This window comes from Leucopleurus acutus, assembly GCF_964270905.1.
Source record: "Leucopleurus acutus genome assembly, chromosome: 7".
Taxonomy (NCBI): Eukaryota; Metazoa; Chordata; class Mammalia; order Artiodactyla; family Delphinidae; genus Leucopleurus; species Leucopleurus acutus.
In genome coordinates this window covers 65049391-65071937 of record NC_139150.1, presented here as the reverse complement: position 1 = coordinate 65071937, position 22547 = coordinate 65049391, and the positions used below count along the sequence as shown (strand labels likewise).

Genomic DNA, 22547 nt, shown 5'->3' with positions numbered 1-22547 from the left:
AGTATAACAAAAACACATCCTAGGGCTTCCCTGGTGGCGCAGTGGTTGAGAGTCCGCCTGCCAATGCAGGGGACACGGGTTCGTGCCCCGGTCCGAGAAGATCCCACATGCCGCAGAGCGGCTGGGCCCGTGAGCCATGGCCGCTGGGCCTGTGCATCCGGAGCCTGTGCTCCGCAACGGGAGAGGCCACAACAGTGAGAGGCCCGCGTACCGCAAAAAAAAAAAAAACAAAAAAACCCCACCACATCCTAATTTTGATCTTTTGTTGGTTCAGTATGCAATTTTTTTAAGGAGTGGTGTTAATACAAAAAGAAAAGTTATAGAAATAAATTACTTACAGGGCTGAGAGCTAGTTGCTCACTACCAAAGGAAAACTGCCCAATCCAGTATCTCAAAACCAACAGCTTTCAGAAAGTGCACTTGATCTAAGCTACTGATAAAGAGTAAATGTGTTAACACACACACACACACACAATGTTGGACACTTATCTTTCCTCCTTTCACATAAAACTGTTAGCTTTATGAATCTCAGCAAAGGACATCCATTAGTGTCTTTACATCAATTTGTACGAAGATGCTAAAAAGCCATTTAGTTGGAATTATAAGAATTTAATGCACTTGTTTGTGGTTTAATTAAATGCAATATGAACAATTTTCAATATACCTAAAGAAAAGCAATCAGTAAAGAGAGAGAGAAAAAATTTTATGAGCTCTTTATTAAGAGCTAATCTTTTATTACCATGATCCCATTCTGATTCTGATATATATCAAATTGGTTTGGGAATCTACATGCTTCAGTCAGGGTTATCATCCTTGAATAACTCCTAAAATTTCTATTCTATGACAAAATTCATTGAAGTATATTAAACTACATCACTCCGAAAAAATAGTTACTATATTGTTTTAAGGACAAATTGGTTCTAAGGTGCTTTTTGATTTCAACTAAATCAATGAATTTATTTTTTGTACATTATGAAGGAACAAACAATAAGAAATCCAGCAGAGACCATAATTTATTCACAATACCACTGAGCTTAATTAACTGAAAAGAATCCTACCAAATCATTTAGTTCTACCCTTGTTTGCAGAGGAGACAATCCCATAGATGTCACTGCTGCAGAGCTACCGAGCAGCTCAGGCTCAAACTTCAGATATTTCCCATCTGTATTTCCTGACAGTAACATTTTACATGAAAGGGGATTTTTAACTGCATAACCTTCAAGGCCCACTCAAATGCCACCTCCTCTATGAAGCCTCTCCTAATCTTCCCAGCAAGAACGAATTTCATTCTCCTCTAAAGCGCAGGCTATGGTACTTTATCTATGTCTCTCCTACAGCAATCATTTTTTCCCTCGCATTTCAATCTCAAATTTCATATTCCCTCTAGAAAGATTTTTGAGTCACCCCTGTATCCCAGAGCACAGCACAATGCCTTGTTTTTGGCAGGTGCTCAATACATCATTGGATGATGTTAGCCATACCCAAATCTATATGATTAAAAGAGCTGACCATTTTATTGTTTAAAGCCAATTTACTGGTTTGAGTTGGTCTCTAAATACTCTCAAAAATATATAAAGAACTCATACAACTCAGTAGCATAAAAATAAATATTCCAATGAAAAACGGGCAAAGGATCTGAATAGAATTTTTCCAAAAACACATACAAATGGCCAACAGGCACATGAAAAGGTACTCAATATCACTAGTCAAGAGGGAAGTGTGGGCTTCCCTGGTGGTGCAGTGGTTGAGAGTCCGCCTGCCGATGCAGGGAACACGGGTTCGTGCCCCGGTCCGGGAAGATCCCACATGCCGCAGAGCGGCTGGGCCCGTGAGCCATGGCCGCTGAGCCTGCGCGTCCGGAGCCTGTGCTCCGCAATGGGAGAGGCCACAACAGTGAGAGGCCCGCGTACCGCAAAAAAAAAAAAAAGAAAAAAAAAGAGGGAAGTGCGAATCAAAGCCACAATAAGGTATCACCTCACACCTTTTAGAACAGTTATAATCAAATCAAAAAGACAAAAGATAGCAAATGCTGGTGAGGGTGTGGAGAAAAGGAAACCCTTGTGCACTATTAGTGGGATTGTAAATTGGTACAGCAACTATGGAAAACAGTATAAAGGTTCCCCCCAAAATGAAAAATGATTCAGCAATTACACTTCTGGGACCATATCCGAAACAAAAACACTATGTCAAAGAGATATCTGCACCCCTATGTTCACAGCAGCATTATTTACAATAGCCAAGACATGAAAACAACCTAAGTGTTGATCAACAGATGAATGGATAAAGAAGTCTTTATATATATGTATATGTGTGTGTGTGTATATATATATATAAATAAATAAATAAATATATATATATATATATATATATATATATATATATATATATATATCAGCCATTACAAAAGCAAAAAGAAACTCCTGCCATTTGTGACAACATGGATGGACCTTGAGGGTAATATGCTAAGTGAAATAAGTCAGAGAAACACAAATACTGTCTGATCTCACTTAAATGAGGAATTTTTTTAAAAACTCAGGAAAAAAGAGATCAGATTTATGGTTACCAGAGGTAGGAGGTGAGGAGAGAGGGGACTAGATGAAGGTAGGGTGGTCAAAAGATACAAACTTCCAGGTGTAACGTAAATAAGTTCTAGGGATGTAATGTACAACATGATGACTATAGTTTACATTGCTGTGTGGTAGATTTGAAAGTTGTCAAGAGCATAAACCCAAAGTTCTCATCACAAGGAGAAAAACTTTTTTTTTCTTTTTCTTTTTTTGTATATGAGATGATGGATGTTAACTAAACTAATTGCTGCAATCGTTTCACAACACTACATGTAAGTCAAATTATGCTGTACAACTTAAACTTATACGGTGCTGTATGTCAATTATATCTCAATAAAACTGGAAAAAATAAAGCTATAACCAATCCAATAAATCAATAAATACTCTCAAATGATATTTCCATTTTCCCTCTAGAATAACTAGATAACTTTGACTCAAAGGCCACCCTGGGGCTTCCCTGATGGCGCAGTGGTTAAGAATCCACCTGCCAATGCAGGGGACACGGGTTCAAGCCCCGGTCTGGGAAGATCACGCATGCCCATGAGCCACAACTAAGCCCATTCTGAGCCACAACTACTGAACCCACGTCCCACAAGTACTGAAGCCCGCGCGCCTAGAGCCCATGCTCCACAACAAGAGAAGCCACCACAATGAGAAGCCCGTGCACCGCAATGAAGAGCAGCCCCCGCTCGCCGCAACTAGGGAAAGCCCGCGCGCAGCAATGAAGACCCAATGCAGCCATAAATAAATAAATAAATAGATTAAAAAACAAAACAACAAAGGCCATCCTGGTTGCTAAGACCCCTCGCTCCCAGTTACCTTGCTCTCCTTAACTAGAGTGTGCCTAGGAAAGCCGGTTTCTTCAGACCCTTCAAGAGTCTGCATTACCTTACCCAGTGGGAACAAATTAGAAGGATATGCAAGAAAAGATAAGCAGTTTATGTGACCAGGAATTTCATCCATTCCGCTTTCAGAATATAAAAAGGAAGGGGCCTTGAAAGAATGTCTCAGGAGACTCCTACGCACATGGAATTGAAACGTGCCTTTAGTTTCCAAACATGATCAGACTCGAGCAAAGTAAAGCCTATTAGAGCCATATCTGATCAGCCTATAACAACACAATTGTTGAAGTCCCTGAGTTTTTAGGGGGCACAAACTACACATGATTCTTTTAAGGCTCAAAACATAAAGCACGAGATACTAGGTATTAAATTCAAATTTCACTCAAGAATACACGCCACAGGCTGAATGTGCCTCACTATAAGAAAAACACAAGTTTTGCATTGAAGCAGTAATATGTGTTATTTTGGTGGGAAAATGTTTTATAATGTTGATACAGTTCCCACAATCCCAATCTGAAACCTCAGAACGAGATGTGTTTTGGAGCTCGGGATTTTTCGGATTTTGGAAATATGGAGCATACACCGTATATTAACACTCTAGTTGGGATGTGGGGCAACACAGTCTAATCAAATACATTCTTCAGCAAACCTTGGAATGATCACACTGAGGGGGATAAGCTGAGCCACAGCTCTTCCCAGGCTTTGTCACAAAATTAGTTCAGGTCAAGTTTTGCCTCCGAGTTACCAGTTTTCAGAGCATTTTATTGCTACCTACCATTCAGTGCTAAAAAGAAGTCATTTAACCTCTTCATGTGCCGTAATCAAAAACCTGGTAATAACGTGAGACACTCAAAACTTTCAAAGAATCCCTTCTCACTGATGAAGAATCATAACATTCCTCAACTCACACACACTGTCTCAGTAGTAATAATCTTAACTGCTATCTTTTGAGGGCTTTGTGTAAGTCCCCATGCTAAGTGTCTCATATTCTTTTTTTCTATTTTTTCCCATGATAGAACTTAATAAATATACAACGTGAAGCTGCATATTTTATTTTAATCATGATTTCCTTCTCAATTTTAGAAGGATTAAAAACATGGAGTTTCTTCTTCTAAATTTTACATGTTGTAGGTAAATCATTCTCCCAGATAATCATTCAACCAAAGACCTAAGGTTTGAGGACTTTTTTAAGCCTTATTTGCAAATATACAACGTGGGCCTCTTTTAAATATGTCACAGATAGCACTTAGGCTTATGATATGCCGCTTTGCTAAACCTCCTACCACTGGCACAGAACCCAGGAGCTTTCTGCACCTTAGTGCTCTGTTTCCTATGTTGCCCTTTTAATCCTAATGAAGTTATACCAAGTCAGGTTCATTGTGATTAATATGCATCATAAAATATACTCCGGACAAAAATATTGCTCTGCAACACAGAAGCAATGTCATACACTCCACAGAGAAAATCTACCTGGGGTCTGTGGGGTGAAATAGCCCTCACTCGGAAGACATATTAAGATATTAGTATTTCACAGTTTCCTCAGCGAGTTACTTCTTAAGTTAGTCTTCCCCACAAAAGTTACATCTCTTTTTAATCAGCACTATGAAATTTTTGGCCATTGAAAGAAAAAAAAGAAGCTACTAGCACTTTACTAGAAGGCTCTGAAACTGAAAAGCATTTAAAGCTTCAAAATTACCCTAGGTTTCATTGGTGACTTAATATACAGCACTTATACAACCTCAGATAAAATATTTTTTAAACCATGATTCTGACAACTCCGAGTTTAAGTAAGTGGGGAGAGGAAGATTTACTATAATTTGAAAAGATTTAACATCACTTTTAGTTCTCTTTTTCAATTCAATCCTCTGTCTCTTTCTGTCCCTCTGTCTGTCTGTCTCTACCTACACAACCCCCCACCACACACACACATACACTCTTGTGACTGATAACAGTCTGTTTAATAAAGCTTAAGGCATCTGTGGAACCATTACAAGAAATTACTTTTGTACCTAGTTTTAGAATGAATGATTTACTGCATTTCCCTTAATCCTTAAGTTGCATATTCATTGCTGTATTTTCCTCTAAACGCTGTCACTTAAATTGTCATGTAGAATAGGGCAAATCAGGGTCAGTTTATATAAGCGGCATCAATCTGAAGAACTTCATTGGTCTTTATTTCAAGGCATTATGCAAAGAAAACTGACGTTAAGAGAGCCTTAACTGACAGCAAATGAAATCAATCAGCAAATCACTAAGCCATAATAAACTCACTCAATTTGTAGATAACCCTTCCTTTCCCAGGTCTTCACCTTGGCAGTCCATCAAACACTGTTTTTTGCCCAAGTAGCTAAAATGAAGAGCAATTCTGTTGTAGCCCTTGAAAGTTCAAGTGCTCACAGGCTTCATTCTCTCAATAATAAGCATTAAAAGGTATTATCGAGTAGGGTTATACTTAAAAAGGCTTCAAAAATAGAAAAAAAAAAGAGAGAAAGGGTCAAGTTTGGGATTTAGTTTTTGCCTCTTAACATTAATGGCAAAGAAATGATGTTCATATCATTCAGCAGCTTTTCTGCTTTGAGCTACCTAGAACTGAAAATTGTAACTAAAAATAAAATGCTCTGTACTTTCATATCTTTTGTGCTTTTGTTTCTTTAACTAGGTGTGTCTCAAACATTTCACATACAGGCAAATATTGTCACCTTTTCAGAGTTGGAATTTGAAGTCCAAAAAAAAAAAATTCAAATGGTATAAATAAAGGCAACAAAATGAGTTAAAAGGACATATGAAGACAGTAGTAATGCTTGAATTACTTTTAAAAATAATTATTCAAATAGAAGTATATGGTGGACATTCACCAAAGTGTTAGCAATGGCTTTATACTGAGCTGTAAGAAAACACTAGAGTTGTGGAACATTTTGTTCTTTTTATTGCACACGTTGCTACTAAAGTGAAACCTGTATCAAACAGGTCATCAGCCAAAAGTCTCCAAGAGTCAAAACACTAAAACATTCCTTAACGTACTTAGGTTACTTTTCCTGAAACACAGGCCTGTTTGCAGTTCAGTCCAACACAATTTATATTAATTTAGCATTTTACAATATAAAAAGCACCTTACCTCTCTTGATCTCCCCACATTACATTATCTCACCTGATCTCCCCACAGCCCCGTGAGTGAAAGAAAGCAAGACAGGCTTCACCACCTCCATTTAAAGATGAGGAAATAGGGGGCTCAGGGCTGTTGAGTGACCTGCCAAGGTGGTTACATTACAGAGCCAGGACTTCAATCCAGGCATTCTGACTCTCCACATAGGCTTTCTCCAATACTACATTGCTTGCCTCTTTCCCCAGCAGACAGAGTTATTTTATCTCTTCCAAATTCCCCTTCTGATCAACATAATGTTTCCAGCAAACTCAGTGACATTCAGAAAATTGCACAGATTCATGATTGCCAACTCCCCCATCATCTGATTTACTTGCTTTTCTTTTAGAAGGGCAAAAATCTCATCCTGAATCAGGCCCCTGACTTCAGACTATACTACAAAGCTACAGTAATCAAGACAGTATGGTACTGGCACAAAAACAGAAAGATAGATCAATGGAACAGGATAGAAAGCCCAGAGATAAACCCACGCACATATGGTCACCTTATCTTTGATAAAGGAGGCAGGAATGTACAGTGGAGAAAGGACAGCCTCTTCAATAAGTGGTGCTGGGAAAACTGGACAGGTACATGTAGAACTATGAGATTAGATCACTCCCTAACACCATACACGAAAATAAGCTCAAAATGGATTAAAGACCTAAATGTAAGGCCAGAAACTATCAAACTCTTAGAGGAAAACATAGGCAGAACACGCTATGACATAAATCACAGCAAGATCCTTTTTGACCCACCTCCTAGAGAAATGGAAATAAAAACAAAACTAAACAAATGGGACCTAATGAAACTTCAAAGCTTTTGCACAGCAAAGGAAACCATAAACAAGACCAAAAGACAACCCTCAGAATGGGAGAAAATATTTGCAAACGAAGCAACTGACAAAGGATTAATTTCCAAAATTTACAAGCAGCTCATGCAGCTCAATATCAAAAAAACAAACAACCCAATCCAAAAATGGGCAGAAGACCTAAATAGACATTTCTCCAAAGAAGATATACAGACTGCCAACAAACACATGAAAGAATGCTCAACATCATTAATCATTAGAGAAATGCAAATCAAAACTACAATGAGATATCATGTCACACCAGTCAGAATGGCCATCATCAAAAAATCTAGAAATAATAAATGCTGGAGAGGGTGTAGAGAAAAGGGAACACTCTTGCACTGCTGGTGGGAATGTGAATTGGTTCAGCCACTATGGAGAACAGTATGGAGGTTCCTTAAAAAACTACAAATAGAACTACCATATGACCCAGCAATCCCACTACTGGGCATATACCCTGAGAAAACCATAATTCAAAAAGAGTCATGTACCACAATGTTCATTGTAGCTCTATTTACAATAGCCAGGACATGGAAGCAACCTAAGTGTCCATCATCAGATGAATGGATAAAGAAGATGTGGCACATATATGCAATGGAATATTACTCAGCCATAAAAAGAGACAGAATTGAGATATTTGTAGTGAGGTGGATGGACCTAGAGTCTGTCATACAGAGTGAAGTAAGTAGAAAGAGAAAGACAAATACCATATGCTAACACATATATATGGAATTTAAGAAAAAAAAATGTCATGAAGAACCTAGGGGTAAGACAGGAATAAAGACACACACCTACTAGAGAACGGACTTGAGGATAGGGGAGGGTGAAGGGTGAGCTGTGACAAAGCGAGAGAGAGGCATGGACATATATACACTACCAAATGTAAGGTAGATAGCTAGTGGGAAGCAGCCGTATAGCACAGGGAGATCAGCTCGGTGCTTTGTGACCTCCTGAAGGGGTAGGATAGGGAGGGTGGGAGGGAGGGAGACACAAGAGGGAAGAGATAAGGGAACATATGTATATGTGTAACGGATTCACTTTGTTATAAAGCAGAAACTAACACACCATTGTAAAGCAATTATTCCCCAATAAAGATGTCAAAAAAAAAAAACCTCTCATCCTGAGATTGAAAACGAAGCGAGTCTACACCTGATCAAGGAATGTTTACAAGCCAAACAGTTAAAGGAAAACAATTTAAAAACTACCTAGTAGTGCTGTTTAATTTCCAAAGTTTTTTCATCCATGTCATGTGATCCTCACAACTGCCCCAAGATGCAGCAGGGCAAGTATCATCATCTTCATGTTACAGATGACAAGGTGATGCACCAGAAGAATTAAGGGCCGAAAGCTCACAGACAGTGATTCTAGGATAAAACTCCAGTTGCACTCAGCACCACAAGGATGATAATTCATATTCATCCTTCACAAGAAAGGACAATGTTGTTTCCCGTGAGAAAAAGACAAGACAACAACTGGATAAAATAATGAGAATTCCTGTTACCTGTGTAATTTGTGTCTACGGGTAAAGGATTCCATCTGTTCTGTGGCTAATCCTATTACTTTCTGGTAAAGTTGTATAACTTCTTCAACCTCTGTGATAGTGACTCTGCTATGACTTTATTTTCTTCCAAATTATTCTTCTTTATAATAAACAAAGGAAGAAATGATTTTTAAAAACTAGAGAAAAAAGACTTTATTTTAAATAATTCCTACCAGATTTTACTTAGTGTCAGTTCAGATCACTGATGCCAGGTCACTCCCACAGGGAATAATTCGTGAATATTTTCAGCTGAGTTAAGGAGTAGGGAGTCACTAGATTCCTCAGTATAAGATTCTGCGTAGCAGAAGCTTTATACAGATGCATTTCCTTGCCCTCATATGTCATCCTGTCATTTTCAAAAGGCAAAGAGAGATTAAAGTCCCAACAGGAAAAAAAACAAAACTGTTGTTTCAGACCACCACTAACCTGAAATAAAACCCATGATCCAAGATGTAAAATGTCCCATCAGGTAAACATTAAAAAAAAACTTTTTAGCACGCCTAGCCTTAACAGATTTTTTTCTTTTTTAGAAATCTTAGCTATCACTTAATGCCCAAGATTATGTTTTAACAACAGATACAAAGAAAAATACGGGTTTTTTGTTTTGTTTTGTTTGCAGTACGCGGGCCTCTCACCGTTGTGGCCTCTCCCGTTGCAGAGCACAGGCTCCAGATGCGCAGACTCAGCGGCCATGGCTCACGGACCCAGCCGCTCCGCGGCATGTGGGATCTTCCCGGACCGGGGCACGAACCCGTGTCCCCTGCATCGGCAGGTGGACTCTCAACCACTGCGCCACCAGGGAAGCCCAAATAAGGGTTTTTTTTTTTTTTTACAAGTCTTTTGAAATAAAATATGGGGATTAAGAAAATAATGGTAGCATATATCACCTGGTAAAATATTTGGACCAAAAAGCATAATTCTACATTTTTACTCTCAAGATCCTGCCCTAAAATTCTGTTTGATGCGCCCCCCTACGCCCTCCTCCACCACCATCACCACCAAAAAAAAAAAAAAAAAAATGCAAATCAAATAGGCAGAGGAAGGGAACGGAGGAGAAAGGGAGGCAGGGAGGGTGAGAGGACTTAGGTGATAATACCGGAACTGCTCTAATAACGACTGATGGGCGAGGCTAAATTTCTAGCAAAGTCTTCCTGGTCAATGGAAACTAAAACGTCCTGAAACCTTAGGAGAAGATACAGATTCGGGACAACAAGGTGTAACTCACAGTGACTATAAATCAATGTTTAAATGCTACTATGCTATTATTTAATCACTGTTGTTCCAATTTGCAACACACTCTAAAATTAGTCCTTCTGTACACATTAACATCTTACTTCTCTTTATATTTTGTTTTATTTAGCATTGCTCACAGCTCTAGTACCAGCAAGTTTTGAAGAAACTTAATGTCTGCTTGTGTATTATCAAATCTTCAGAGTAGAATTCTAAAATTTTAACTAGCAAATAACAAAAATATTTTCTCTAACAACATTACTTCAGGAAGTGCCATTTATTCTTCCTGGTGTCAACATGAAAAACAAACGCACTAATCCTTATATTCATCCTTGAGGTAGGCCTCAAATCCTGGACATTTAGATTCCTCATTGGCACAATTTTTATTCTGTGGAACTGGAGATTACAGCTGTCAAGCAGCTAGATGAGACAAAGGATGGCTTTTTTCCATCAAAATGTCTTTATTCTCAGATGAACTATATGATTTTTCCAGCTAATTGTTTTCCCCTAATAAACAGGTCTTCCCTGGGAAGCACCTTCCAGCCTTTGAAGAAGGTAGCATTTCAACATTCTCTTTGATGCCACAACTGAATTCTAAAATCATTTTATGTTTTGTAATTTAAAAGATATTTTGATTTATGAATTTAAAGAGAATTGCACACTCATTGATAACAACTTTAGATAACCCCAAAATCTTCTCGATACCTTTTTACAAAAATGACCCCACTTACCAAAAAGGTCTGACTTCCAATAATGCACAGTCATGGACCCAGAAATAAATGAAAAGGAATATCTATGAGACATACAGCTGTCACAAAATATATTCTCTTTACTTCACCATGGAGACTCTTAGACTAAACCCTGACAACTCTGTAAATTAGGAACCCAGCGAGAATGGACATCTGAAAATAAGGGAAGACCTGAACTATAAAAAGAAGGTAAAACTTTCTTTTAGTATCAGAAAATAAAGAACCATACTTTAAAAAGGAAACTAAAGAACTAATAGAAGTCATCTAAAAGAAATTAAAGATGATACAAATAGATGGAGAGATATACCATGTTCTTGGATTGGAAGAATCAACATTGTGAAAATGACTCTACTACCGAAAGCAATCTATAGATTCAATGCAATCCCTATCAAACTACCACTGGCATTTTTCACAGAACTAGAACAAAAAATTTTGCAATTTGTATGGAAACACAAAAGACCCCGAATAGCCAAAGCAATCTTGAGAACGAAAGAAGGAACTGGAGGAATCAGGCTCCCAGACTTCAGACTATACTACAAAGCTACAGTTATCAAGACGGTATGGTACTGGCACAAAAACAGAAAGATAGATCAATGGAACAGGATAGAAAGCCCAGAGATAAACCCACGCACATATGGTCACCTTATCTTTGACAAAGGAGGCAGAAATGTACAGTGGAGAAAGGACAGCCTATTCAATAAGTGGTGCTGGGAAAACTGGACAGCTACATGTAAAAGTATGAAATTAGATCACTCCCTAACACCGTACACAAAAATAAGCTCAAAATGGATTAAAGACCTAAATGTAAGGCCAGAAACTATCAAACTCTTAGAGGAAAACATAGGCAGAACACTCTATGACATAAATCACAGCAAGGTCCTTTTTGACCCACCTCCTAGAGAAATGGAAATAAAAACAAGAGTAAACAAATGGGACCTAATGAAACTTAAAAGCTTTTGCGCAGCAAAGGAAACCATAAAGAAGACCAAAAGACAACCCTCAGAATGGGAGAAAATATTTGCAAATGAAGCAACTGACAAAGGATTGATCTCCAAAATTTATAAGCAGCTCATGCAGCTTAATAACAAAAAAACAAACAACCCAATCCAAAAATGGGCAGAAGACCTAAATAGACATTTCTCCAAAGAAGATATACAGAGTGCCAACAAACACATGAAAGAATGCTCAACATCACTAATCATGAGAGAAATGCAAATCAAAACTACAATGAGATATCATCTCACACCAGTCAGAATGGCCATCATCAAAAAATCTAGAAACAATAAATGCTGGAGAGGGTGTGGAGAAAAGGGAACCCTCTTACACTGTTGGTGGGAATGTAAATTGATACAGCCACTGTGGAGAACAGTATGGAGGTTCCTTAAAAAGCTACAAATAGAACTACCATATGACCCAGCAATCCCACTACTGGGCATATACCCTGAGAAAACCATAATTCAAAAAGAGTCATGTACCAAAATGTTCATTGCAGCTCTATTTACAATAGCCCAGAGATGGAAACAACCTAAGTGTCCATCATCGGTTGAATGGATAAAGAAGATGTGGCACATATATACAATGGAATATTACTCAGCCATAAAAAGAGACGAAATTGAGCTATTTGTAATGAGGTGGATAGACCTAGAGTCTGTCATACAGAGTGAAGTAAGGCAGAAAGAGAGAGACAAATACCGTATGCTAACACATATATATGGAATTTAAAAAAAAAAAATGTCATGAAAAACCTAGGGGTGAAACAGGAATAAAGACACAGACTTACTAGAGAATGGACTTGAGGCTATGGGGAGGGGGAAGGGTAAACGGTGACAAAGCGATAAAGAGGCATGGACATATATACACTACCAAACGTAAGGTAGATAGCTAGTGGGAAGCAGCCGCATAGCACAGGGAGATCAGCTCGGTGCTTTGTGACCGCCTGGAGGGGTGGGATAGGGAGGGTGGGAGGGAGGGAGACGCAAGCGGGAAGAGATATGGGAATATATGTATATATATAACTGATTCATTTTGTTGTGAAGCTGAAACTAACATACCATTGTAAAGCAATTATACTCCAATAAAGATGTTAAAAAAAAAAAAAAAGAACTAATAGAAGTCATCTAGTCTTTCAGGGACAACTGGGCACTTTTACCTATTTAGTAGTCTACATATTTAGCAATATTTCCATTCAAAATGGCTAGTTTTCATGTTTTAAAAAATAATCAGAGATCTGAAAATTCACTTATGGGGATGGAATAACTTGAAGAAGAAAATATCTACATAATACAAGATTTCAAGTAAAATTGCCTAACATTTCTTTAACTTCTAACTACGCCCAAATGAAGACATTTCTTAAACAACAATTAGAAGGCTGCTGCATTAAGCAGTGTAACTGGGAACACATGTGAAAAATTATTAAGAGTGATTCTTGATATTTTTATTCCCTGACAGTTTAGGTACTTAGGTACAAGGTATTTGTTCCTACTCTATATTAAAAAAAAAAAAAATCCCTTCAAGATGCCCTTTTATGATCTAACTTTATAAATACAACAAAATAGATGGAAGAAATTTCTATGCCTGGAAGGTAAGTTAAATGTAAAAAACCATGGTACCCCAAAAGTTGCGGGTATAGCACATAACAAACAACCATACCAAGTAAGGACTTTGTAATAACATGGTAGGTTATGGGTGATTAAAGGATTACTGGATTTACGGTAAAGACTCTTGTTTAAAATCTTCATAAATAAATGGTTTCACAATGAAGCCTTTCTAATGAAGTGTTTATAAACATATATTTATAAAATATACTACATTTCCAGAGGTATAGTTATTGTGCACTAAGCCTTAAACACTTTTATGAGATGGTTCGGGGGACTTTTCCTTTTAAATGAAGTGGGTTTAGAAGTTAAAAAAAAAAAATTGATCCCAAGTCTCTTAAAGGCGTGCACAACTTAGGCACAGCAGCTTCCTAAGGCACCTTGACCGGCGTCTGAAATCAAGTATTCATTCACCCATACATACTGAGGGCCTCTTCCATGTGAGGCAGGGTTCTGAGCTCTGATGATGCAGCAGTGAACAAAACCAAGTTCCTGGTCTCACGACCTTTCATGTTAGTGGAGAGCTAATAAATAGTGAGTGTTTACAATGTACCTGTCACTATGCTAAGCACTTCAGGTGGATTAACCCATTCAATAGTCACACTGAGTTAGAAACTTCTATTATTTTCATTTTATAGATGAAGAGGCTGAAATACACAGTTTAAGTAACTTTCCCAATTAATCTCTTTTGGATTTCTATTCTCGCCATGATCTCCTCACAAACGAAATTGTATTTTATAGAGAGACCCTACCTTTATTCTTTTTTCTTCTCAGCTACCCTAAAACACACACACACACCACACACACACACAACACACAAAACACTATGCGATGGTTTACAAAAGGCAGAAGGCACGATTAAAAAGAATGAAGGGACCGGTCACCCTACTCACTGGATATGTGACCTTTAGCAATTTACTTCATCTCAGTAAACTTCAGCTTCTTCCTTTGTAAACTAGATAAAAGCAGAGCACCTCTTTTTCATAGGGTTGTTGCAGGGATTAAATGAGAGAGTAAATGTAAGGTGCTTAGCACAGTAACTGGTACAGAATAAGCACTCAATAATATCAATATTGATATTGTTCTGTGTTGGTTATTGTTGAATGGGAATGGAGGCACAAACATTTATTGGATGCCTGCTGATATCTTCCAGATAGTAAAAGCATCACATATCATAATTATTGAAAAAACACAATTCAAAGTATAAGACGATGAGTAACAGGTTTCTTTATAAAGTATGGGCAGAATATTTTTTCTTACAAAGTCCTCTGCATTCACACCGTACTGGGCTTTTCAGCTAAAGCTAACTTGTCTAATCTAGGTGTTTTATTTTTTTCCAGTATCCCAGTAGACTAATATGCTGTTATTTAGGAGATAAAAGCCCAGGTATAATAGTTCTAAACTTGCCATAGGAGCTTAAACAGGGGTTACATTGGCGACATGGCCTCTCTGGAACATCAAGTAACAAGGAAAAGTAAATAGGGAGCTACAGTTGATCTTAAATCAAAATTATTTGAAGCTTTTGAAGAAACAAGGAAGACTGAAGGAAACAAATGGAAAGATATAGAGAAAAGATTCTAAGTAACCATTTCTTTAAAAACAAAACCACCCACACACACCCCTCAAAAGTAATAAAATCAAGCTACTGTTGCTTACTTCATCTTTACAATGTTTCCCATACTGGTCAGCAGTAGTAAGAGCCACCATGCGTTGCCTGCTTTCTTTGTGCTGGGCACTGTGCTCTCTGCTTTACATGCATTGCCTCATTCAAACTTACTACAAGCCCGAGAAATTGTTAGCATTACACTTTGTTGCAGATAAGGAAATCAGGGTTAAAAGCTAGCAGATCGCAGAGACTAGATGAACTGAATTATCTCCTGTAGAAGAGTATCAGTCACATGCTCTTCTGGGTACAGACAGATAAGGTAATCCACTCATCCTCTTCAACTTTCAATCATGCTCATTGGTCTTCCTTCCATCAAGGATTATACCTATAATAAAGCTTGCCCCTTTGGAAAAGACAGACAGTGGCTGTCTAGGAAAACTTCAGCTCCTACCGCTCTAAATGATGGTTGTATATGTTGGCCAAATAATTCAGACGCTACCACATCCTGCATAGTGGTCCTCCCCTCATCATAATCGAAAGCTGTTCATGCTTTGAGTAGTCCGCTCCATCAGCACACAGTACAAAGCTAAACAAATACTGAATTCCTAAATATGTAGCCACACTTAGCATAAATATATATATTTACAAACTGCGAAAAGGTGAAAAGTAGAGTTCTATAATATTAGCCTGTCAAATGGAAACACAATTTTGTATCTGTGAATTTGTCTACAATACAGCATAAACTATGACCTACATCATACACAGATGCATAATGTATACTTTGTAAATGGAAGAAAAACTCCACTGTAGATTTCAAAGGTTTCACTCTGACCATTTAACACAGGCATCTAGATTTTTACTGTCAGATTTTACCAGTTCAGGCTTTGCAGTCAAATACACCCAGACTTAAACTCAGACTCTAGGCCTTACCATTTACTTGCTGTCGATCTGAGGAGAGTTACCTGCTATAGATGTTGTTTTCAATTGTAAAATGGAAATAATGCCATCTAACTGACAGGTCCATTGTGAGAATTAACTGAGATCATTTATTTAAACAGCTAAGCATGATACCTGTTACACAGAAGTGCTCACTAAAATGGCACTTATAATAATAATTATTATTATAATTATAGTTATTGTTATAATTAAGGACTTCAATTAATACAGTGCCTTTCTTCTCAAAGTACTGCATATCACCAATTGTGTCCGTGTCCGTGTGTGTGTGTGTGTGTGTGTGTGTGTGTGTGTGTGTGTGTGTGTGTGTGTCAAACACTATTAGGGCTCAAATATGTGCTCTTCTCTGCACTGGATACTAAACCAAAACATATATTACTAAACTACAATGCATGTTACAGCACGTCAATACAAAATTTACCCAAGTGTTTAGGTATCTGGCAACCCACATAACCATTTTTATTAGAACTTGGAAAAGATAGTAGTTTAAAATACAAGCCCATCCATTTCCTTCTTGTTATGCACAGATGTCAGAACTCTATAGAGTTCATGCTTTGCCTCAAAAAATGGCATTCCTAAGAAGCAGTCTCTTTCCAAATCATCACAATCTAGAGTTTGGGGGAAGTCTTTATTTGTGAATTATGACAAGTACTAAGCCCTGTGAGATTCCGAATTAAGATAACCAAGCAAAGGATTACTTTACAACCACTAGAAAAATCTCAAATCATATTGTACTTAAATATAATCAAATTTTAAATGTACATCTTAATCTTGTACTAAATAATGGTACAGTACTCTAGCCTATAAATGAAAATAAAAATGCCTTATGCTTCGTTTTACAATTACATATGTTTTAGATATATTGGTGGACAATCTAATGAAAGAAACAACAAGCATTTTTTCTTTGTTGAGCATTAATTTGAGTACTAATAACAAATTAAATTAGGGTATGGAGCATGTAGAAAAAAATTAACATAGCCCCACTTGGACTGACATTAATTTTGTACGAAGTTAAAATTTTACAGGGTCATAAACTGAAGAATGAAAAAAGTTTATCTTAAACCTCAAAATGTGAAAGGGACTGAGTTTTAAGAGATATTTCTCTTAAATACATTGAAAAATCTAGGGTGCTATTGAACAAGGACAACCTCTTTTGAATTACCAGGCTCCCTATAGTTCACATAATGTCGATAGATTTTTCTAATAAAGAAATTGGGCATTAAAGGGAGAATAAAATACATACTAAATTTTGTTTTGTCTGATTAAAAAATATTTTTAACCCTAAGGAGAAAAATGATCACAATAACCTAATAGTAACCTAGAATAGAAAGCTAGCTGCAGCATCTGAAAATAAATATGTTTTTGAAAATAAATATCTTTATTAAGTTTATTTTAAAGTTACTTGAGGTTTTATGATTGGGTGCTTTGAGTTTTATAAATGAAATAACCCAGCTGACACATATAACAAAGTTCATTAAAACTAAACACTGAAGTATAAGATACTTTTCAATGCAAAGTGCAGCTAGGTTCTAGATTTGCTGAAATTAAATTGCCACCTGAGAAATGTTGGATATACTTTGGAATTAACACTGAAAAATATCAAATATCTCGCCTGATAATTTTATCTAAAGTGATTTATTGTAAAACAATAAGAGCTACAAATTCAGACTAGCTTAAAGAGGTAACAGCCTAGCGTCTTATTGTCCTCTGCTGCCCAAAAAGTATGTTCTTTTAATACTGTACTTAGCTATAAACCGCACGTTTTTCCTTGGTAAAAAATAAAAAACTTTTCTGGATTATTTAATTGGCTAGTTCTAGGCTTTAAAGAAAAAAACACAATTATTTGTGAAACATAGTGTTACATGACGGAAGAAAAATGAGGAAAAATTATTTGCATCTTCTTCAAGTTAGTCACAATACTTTGAGGCTTCCATTCTCCGCAGTTAGTGCAATTTCTTTTTCTACGTGTCTCGGTAGCAAACAATGTAATTTAGACTCTAACCTGGCACGCTACAACCTCTGGCCCGCCCTTGAGCCCCTCCATTGCAAAGGTCTCCAGGTGCAGTCTGGGTAGCTGCAGGGTGAAGTCATTCCTACTTGCCGCAGTCCGTGACAGCGAGATCTGATCTCTGACCTAAAGGGAAAAAAATAGCATCAATGGTAATTCCCCTTCAGACACATTAACTGGGATGAACTGGGTCCCCTTGAGCCCACTGAGTGGACTTGCATTGATCGCTGGACCTGAAATCCATGAATAAATTTAGGACTAATTGATTTTTCGTTGCAAATAAATCTCTAATTCAGAGTACTGGGGGAGAATGTTAAGAAGAAAAAGCATCCTCCTACTTGAAATGAGGGAGGGAAGGAGAGTCGCTGGAGCGCTTCTGATCAAGAGGTTTTGAATTATTTTTTCACTGTTCCACCCTCAGAAGAAAAAGGAAAGGAAAAAACATCTACAAAATCAAAAATAAACAGCAATCTCCTATTTATTCTCACTTTCTTAATAACATGTTTAATTTAACTGGTATTAACTGATATATATTAAACAAGATAGTTATTAGGTACTAGTCTTTGAAAAGAAAACTTCAATATGTACTCTAGAATAAAAACAAATATGCTCAACACACAAGGAGGCTTAAAAATGTACCAGCAAGAGGTCTGCTTGCCCTCTTTACTCTAAATTAAACTTGAGGCTTAATGATTAAATACATATAAACCAACTTGGTCACACAACTTCTAAATAAGATAATGGATAAAATTAGTAGTGTTTGTACTATATTTTAAGTATTCAGTAAGGTAACAATACAAACACATCACAGATACAGAGAATTGGAGAAACACCAATTCTCTAGCTAGCCTCTGCATCACAGGCAGTTGATATTACACTGCCACCTTCTGGACAAATGAGAAATACTCACTATATAATATAAACAGAAGAAAATGCTCAGAAACAGGTATTTTCATTTTTAATTTCCAAACTTAGTAAAAGCCTCAAAAATTCCACAGTTTAGTTTTCTTTTAAGACCAGTGATCTCTCATCTTCAATCACACAGTTTAATGATAGCAGTTTTCATATGTATACATATTTCCTAACTTTCCTTATACCTGAATAGGTTTTAAAAAATTATCTTTTTGACACCATATATTTGATAAATAGTACACAATTAGCTTAAAAACCACAGGACAAAATGAGTTTTTATGAGGTAGCAAAGGTCAAGAATGGGAGAACTATCATTGCTCAAATAAATGTATTTATATCTCTAGTTTTACCTGAGCAATTTCATATGTAACTTGGCAATAATATACGATAGAAATCCCAACCTTCATTTTTCTATTCCAGCTTGTAAAACTGTTTGAATTATTTCTTACTTTATGAATGAACTATCATACTATATAGGGTTTCCTTAAATCAGCAAACATGCGCAAATACGTGATGACATCTTTCATCGTTAGTGCTAATCTAAGTTATAAAAATCCTTATACTCTCAAGTTGAGCTGAAGAATTTCTGTCAATAAGTGAATGTCAAAGTGTATGCTGTAAAACATACACTATAATGCAATTTCTATAACAGTGTGAGTATGATATTCACGCCGGAGTCCTAATTCAGAATGTATATTTATCTTTATCAGAATGTATATTCAGAATTTAACAAACATTCTCCAGGCTTCAGTTAAGATGAGAATGCTTTTAACTCACTTAACAAAATAAAGCAAAGACATTTGTGAAATATGATTTAGGTTTTATATCTTATATGTATGGACACCTTCTCTTGCCTTTTTTTTTTTTTTGTCACCAATGTGCACTCAGATAAAAGAAAACATTAATGTGGATTAAGGTAGTGAGAATTTATCAACATCAAACCACTAGTGTTTTGCCTTCTACCCTTCTGAACAACAGTCAATAGATCTAAATATTTTACTGCACCCTGGCCAATTCATTGTTTGATGTTTAAAAACTCACCCAGAATCAAAGAAAATTTATTAAATTTGAGCCCCCAAATGAGATACTATTAGCTTTGAAAGTCAAGTTTAACTGCGATATTGATGATTCTCTTTTTTCTGTGACAAAATTCACTAGGGAAATCCTGGATGTCAAAGTACAAAAGCAGATTGCTAATATGGGCAAGGGTGGGGGCAGGGGGGAGGCTATGAGCAATGTAGGTATAATCCACAACACACTCCAAGCACTGGAGGTCCTTTAACCTGATTAATATCAGGCACCATACTTCATCTGTGAAGCCTGACATACAGGAACACTAAGCCACATTTTATATTCTCTAAATAAACTTTCTGAACAACATTAAGCCGGGGCATCTGGCATTTAAAACTGTGATTTATTGTCAAATTAACATTTTCACTACAACATTATTTAATTTGCCAAATGAAATAATTCTTTGTATTTGTATTAGATAGGGAAAAAACTCAAAATGCAGTTGTATTGCTAAACCTAATGATGGGCATCATAATTATAACATTATTTGAATAACATGCATGTGTTAAACTATCATTAAATTATAAATTATCTGTTGAATGTTGGCAGTGCCATCAAGAGACGGTGCCCCATGATATAATCTCACAAATATTTCTACTAAAATTTAAGAGTTTCTTCCCACTTTGAAATTAAATCAAAACTTTGAAAATAGGCATCTAAAATAGTCTCCACATATTTCAAGGAAAAGGATTTTTTTAAGTCTTGATAAAGGATTGACCAAGAATTCTTTTATTTTAATGGAAAAGGGGAGTGAAAGCGTCATGTTGAAAGAATACAAAACAGTGACACTAGGACAAGTGAAAATATAACGATGCAGCAAAGAGCAGCAAGGAAAGGTGACAGGGAACAGGAAAAAGAAAGGGCGAAAAGGGGAGACTGTTCAGAAAGAATGCAAAAGGCAAGTCTCAATATCAGTGTGTGAACAAGGATAAAGAGGGAAGAGATTCAACACAGAACAGTAAGTAAAAAGACTCTCACCTTATTTCATTAAATTAGTTCATAAGAAAAATAGAACAGCAGGCTGAGAACAAAGTGACTAAGAGCAGAAAGGAGATAAGTGGGATTTCTTTAGGAAATGCTGCCCACTGGATAAAAAATGGTCTTTCAAAAGTGAGAATTTAAAGTAAATTTCTTTGCTGTCAAAAAAATTTTGAAGTAACAATATTAGAACAATAAAATTATTTTTCTTCCTACTCTTCCTAGGGAAAAGTAGGTTCACCTTTTAAAATAAAGATTTTAGTGTGAATTTAGGATTAGAACAACCATCATCACCTGTCTATGGATTAAATTATAATTTCAAATTAATCTGAAATTGTAATTTCAAAAGCCAACATTTAATTCTGCTACAGTACATCATTATTCATCCTATCATTCAGATGCTATACCCTTTTTACTCTGATTTATTTATATATGTGAGCAATAAATACATATATATAATATTTTTCTACTTTAAAATGGCTAACAGTTCATTTTAACATATAATAAAATTTGTCAAAGAATTCTACAATATAAATCTCAACTGTAAAATTGTATACATTTTTATAACATTCTATAAAAACTGTACAATTTCATAATATCTTGATAAAGAATAAAGAAAAGCATACCTATATTACTCCATCCTAAATTTTTGATTTTTAGAAAGAGCAGTTTACTTTCTCCCTTTTGTATTACATACTTTCAGAAAGCAGATATTTCTCAAAGATAATGCCATAATAAACAAGAAAAACAGAGGCATATAGCAAAAAAAAAGAAACTTTTTAAGAAGCCAAAACATCATTATGAAATATTTATTTTATTGTAACAATCCAGTTCCAGCTTTAAGTGATTCTTCAGATCCATACTGTACTGTTCCTATTCCTCTGATTAGCGTTTTTTCACAAGCCACCAATCTTTCCTAATCTTCTGTACTGCTACCAAAACACAAAAAACTATTTCTGCTAGATACATCAACTATGAAATTAAACTAGTCATTTTTAGAAAAACTGCTCAACTCTCAAAATATGAACCTGCATCTTTTATCATGCACAGTTATAAAGCCCTCTGCACCCAATGTTCCAATTAATTTTTTAAAAATTCATGAAATATGGTACTAGTTGTGTTTTTACCAATAGGATACCCAGGATGAAGCAGTAAGGGTTTTGATAAAAACTCAGATACATTTGAGAACACGTGTAAGAAGATGTACACAATGTCTGAATCTTGAATGCCTGGGAAAAGCAACTGATAGTCGGACTTTTATATCATACTCCTGACCTGCCTAAAACTTTATTAATTCCAATCTATTACGGCCCCCAATACTTCAAAATAAACCTTTTTAACCAGAGAGATTTCCATCATATACAGATCCCAACAATATTCCCTGTAACTTCCACTTTTATCATCCTGTGTTCAGGTTTTACTATGACTCCATTCCCTGCCTTCCTTTGTCCTACTTCCTCCTCTGTACTTCCTTCCACTTCCATTGATTCCTAATTGCTTTCCCTTCTCT

At 36.4% G+C, this 22547-nt stretch overlaps 1 protein-coding gene across 1 annotated transcript in view; it reads right to left on the bottom strand.

Annotated features, from left to right (window-relative positions):
* The window catches only part of CCDC171 (coiled-coil domain containing 171), a gene marked incomplete at its 3' end in the record, with an annotated part of 361839 nt that overhangs the window by 67133 nt on the left and 272159 nt on the right, over positions 1-22547 (bottom strand). Inside the window, exon 24 of the mRNA XM_082842979.1 lies at positions 18071-18202. Coding sequence (XP_082699105.1) covers positions 18071-18202 — 132 coding nt within the window. The remainder of the gene's footprint in view (positions 1-18070; positions 18203-22547) is intronic.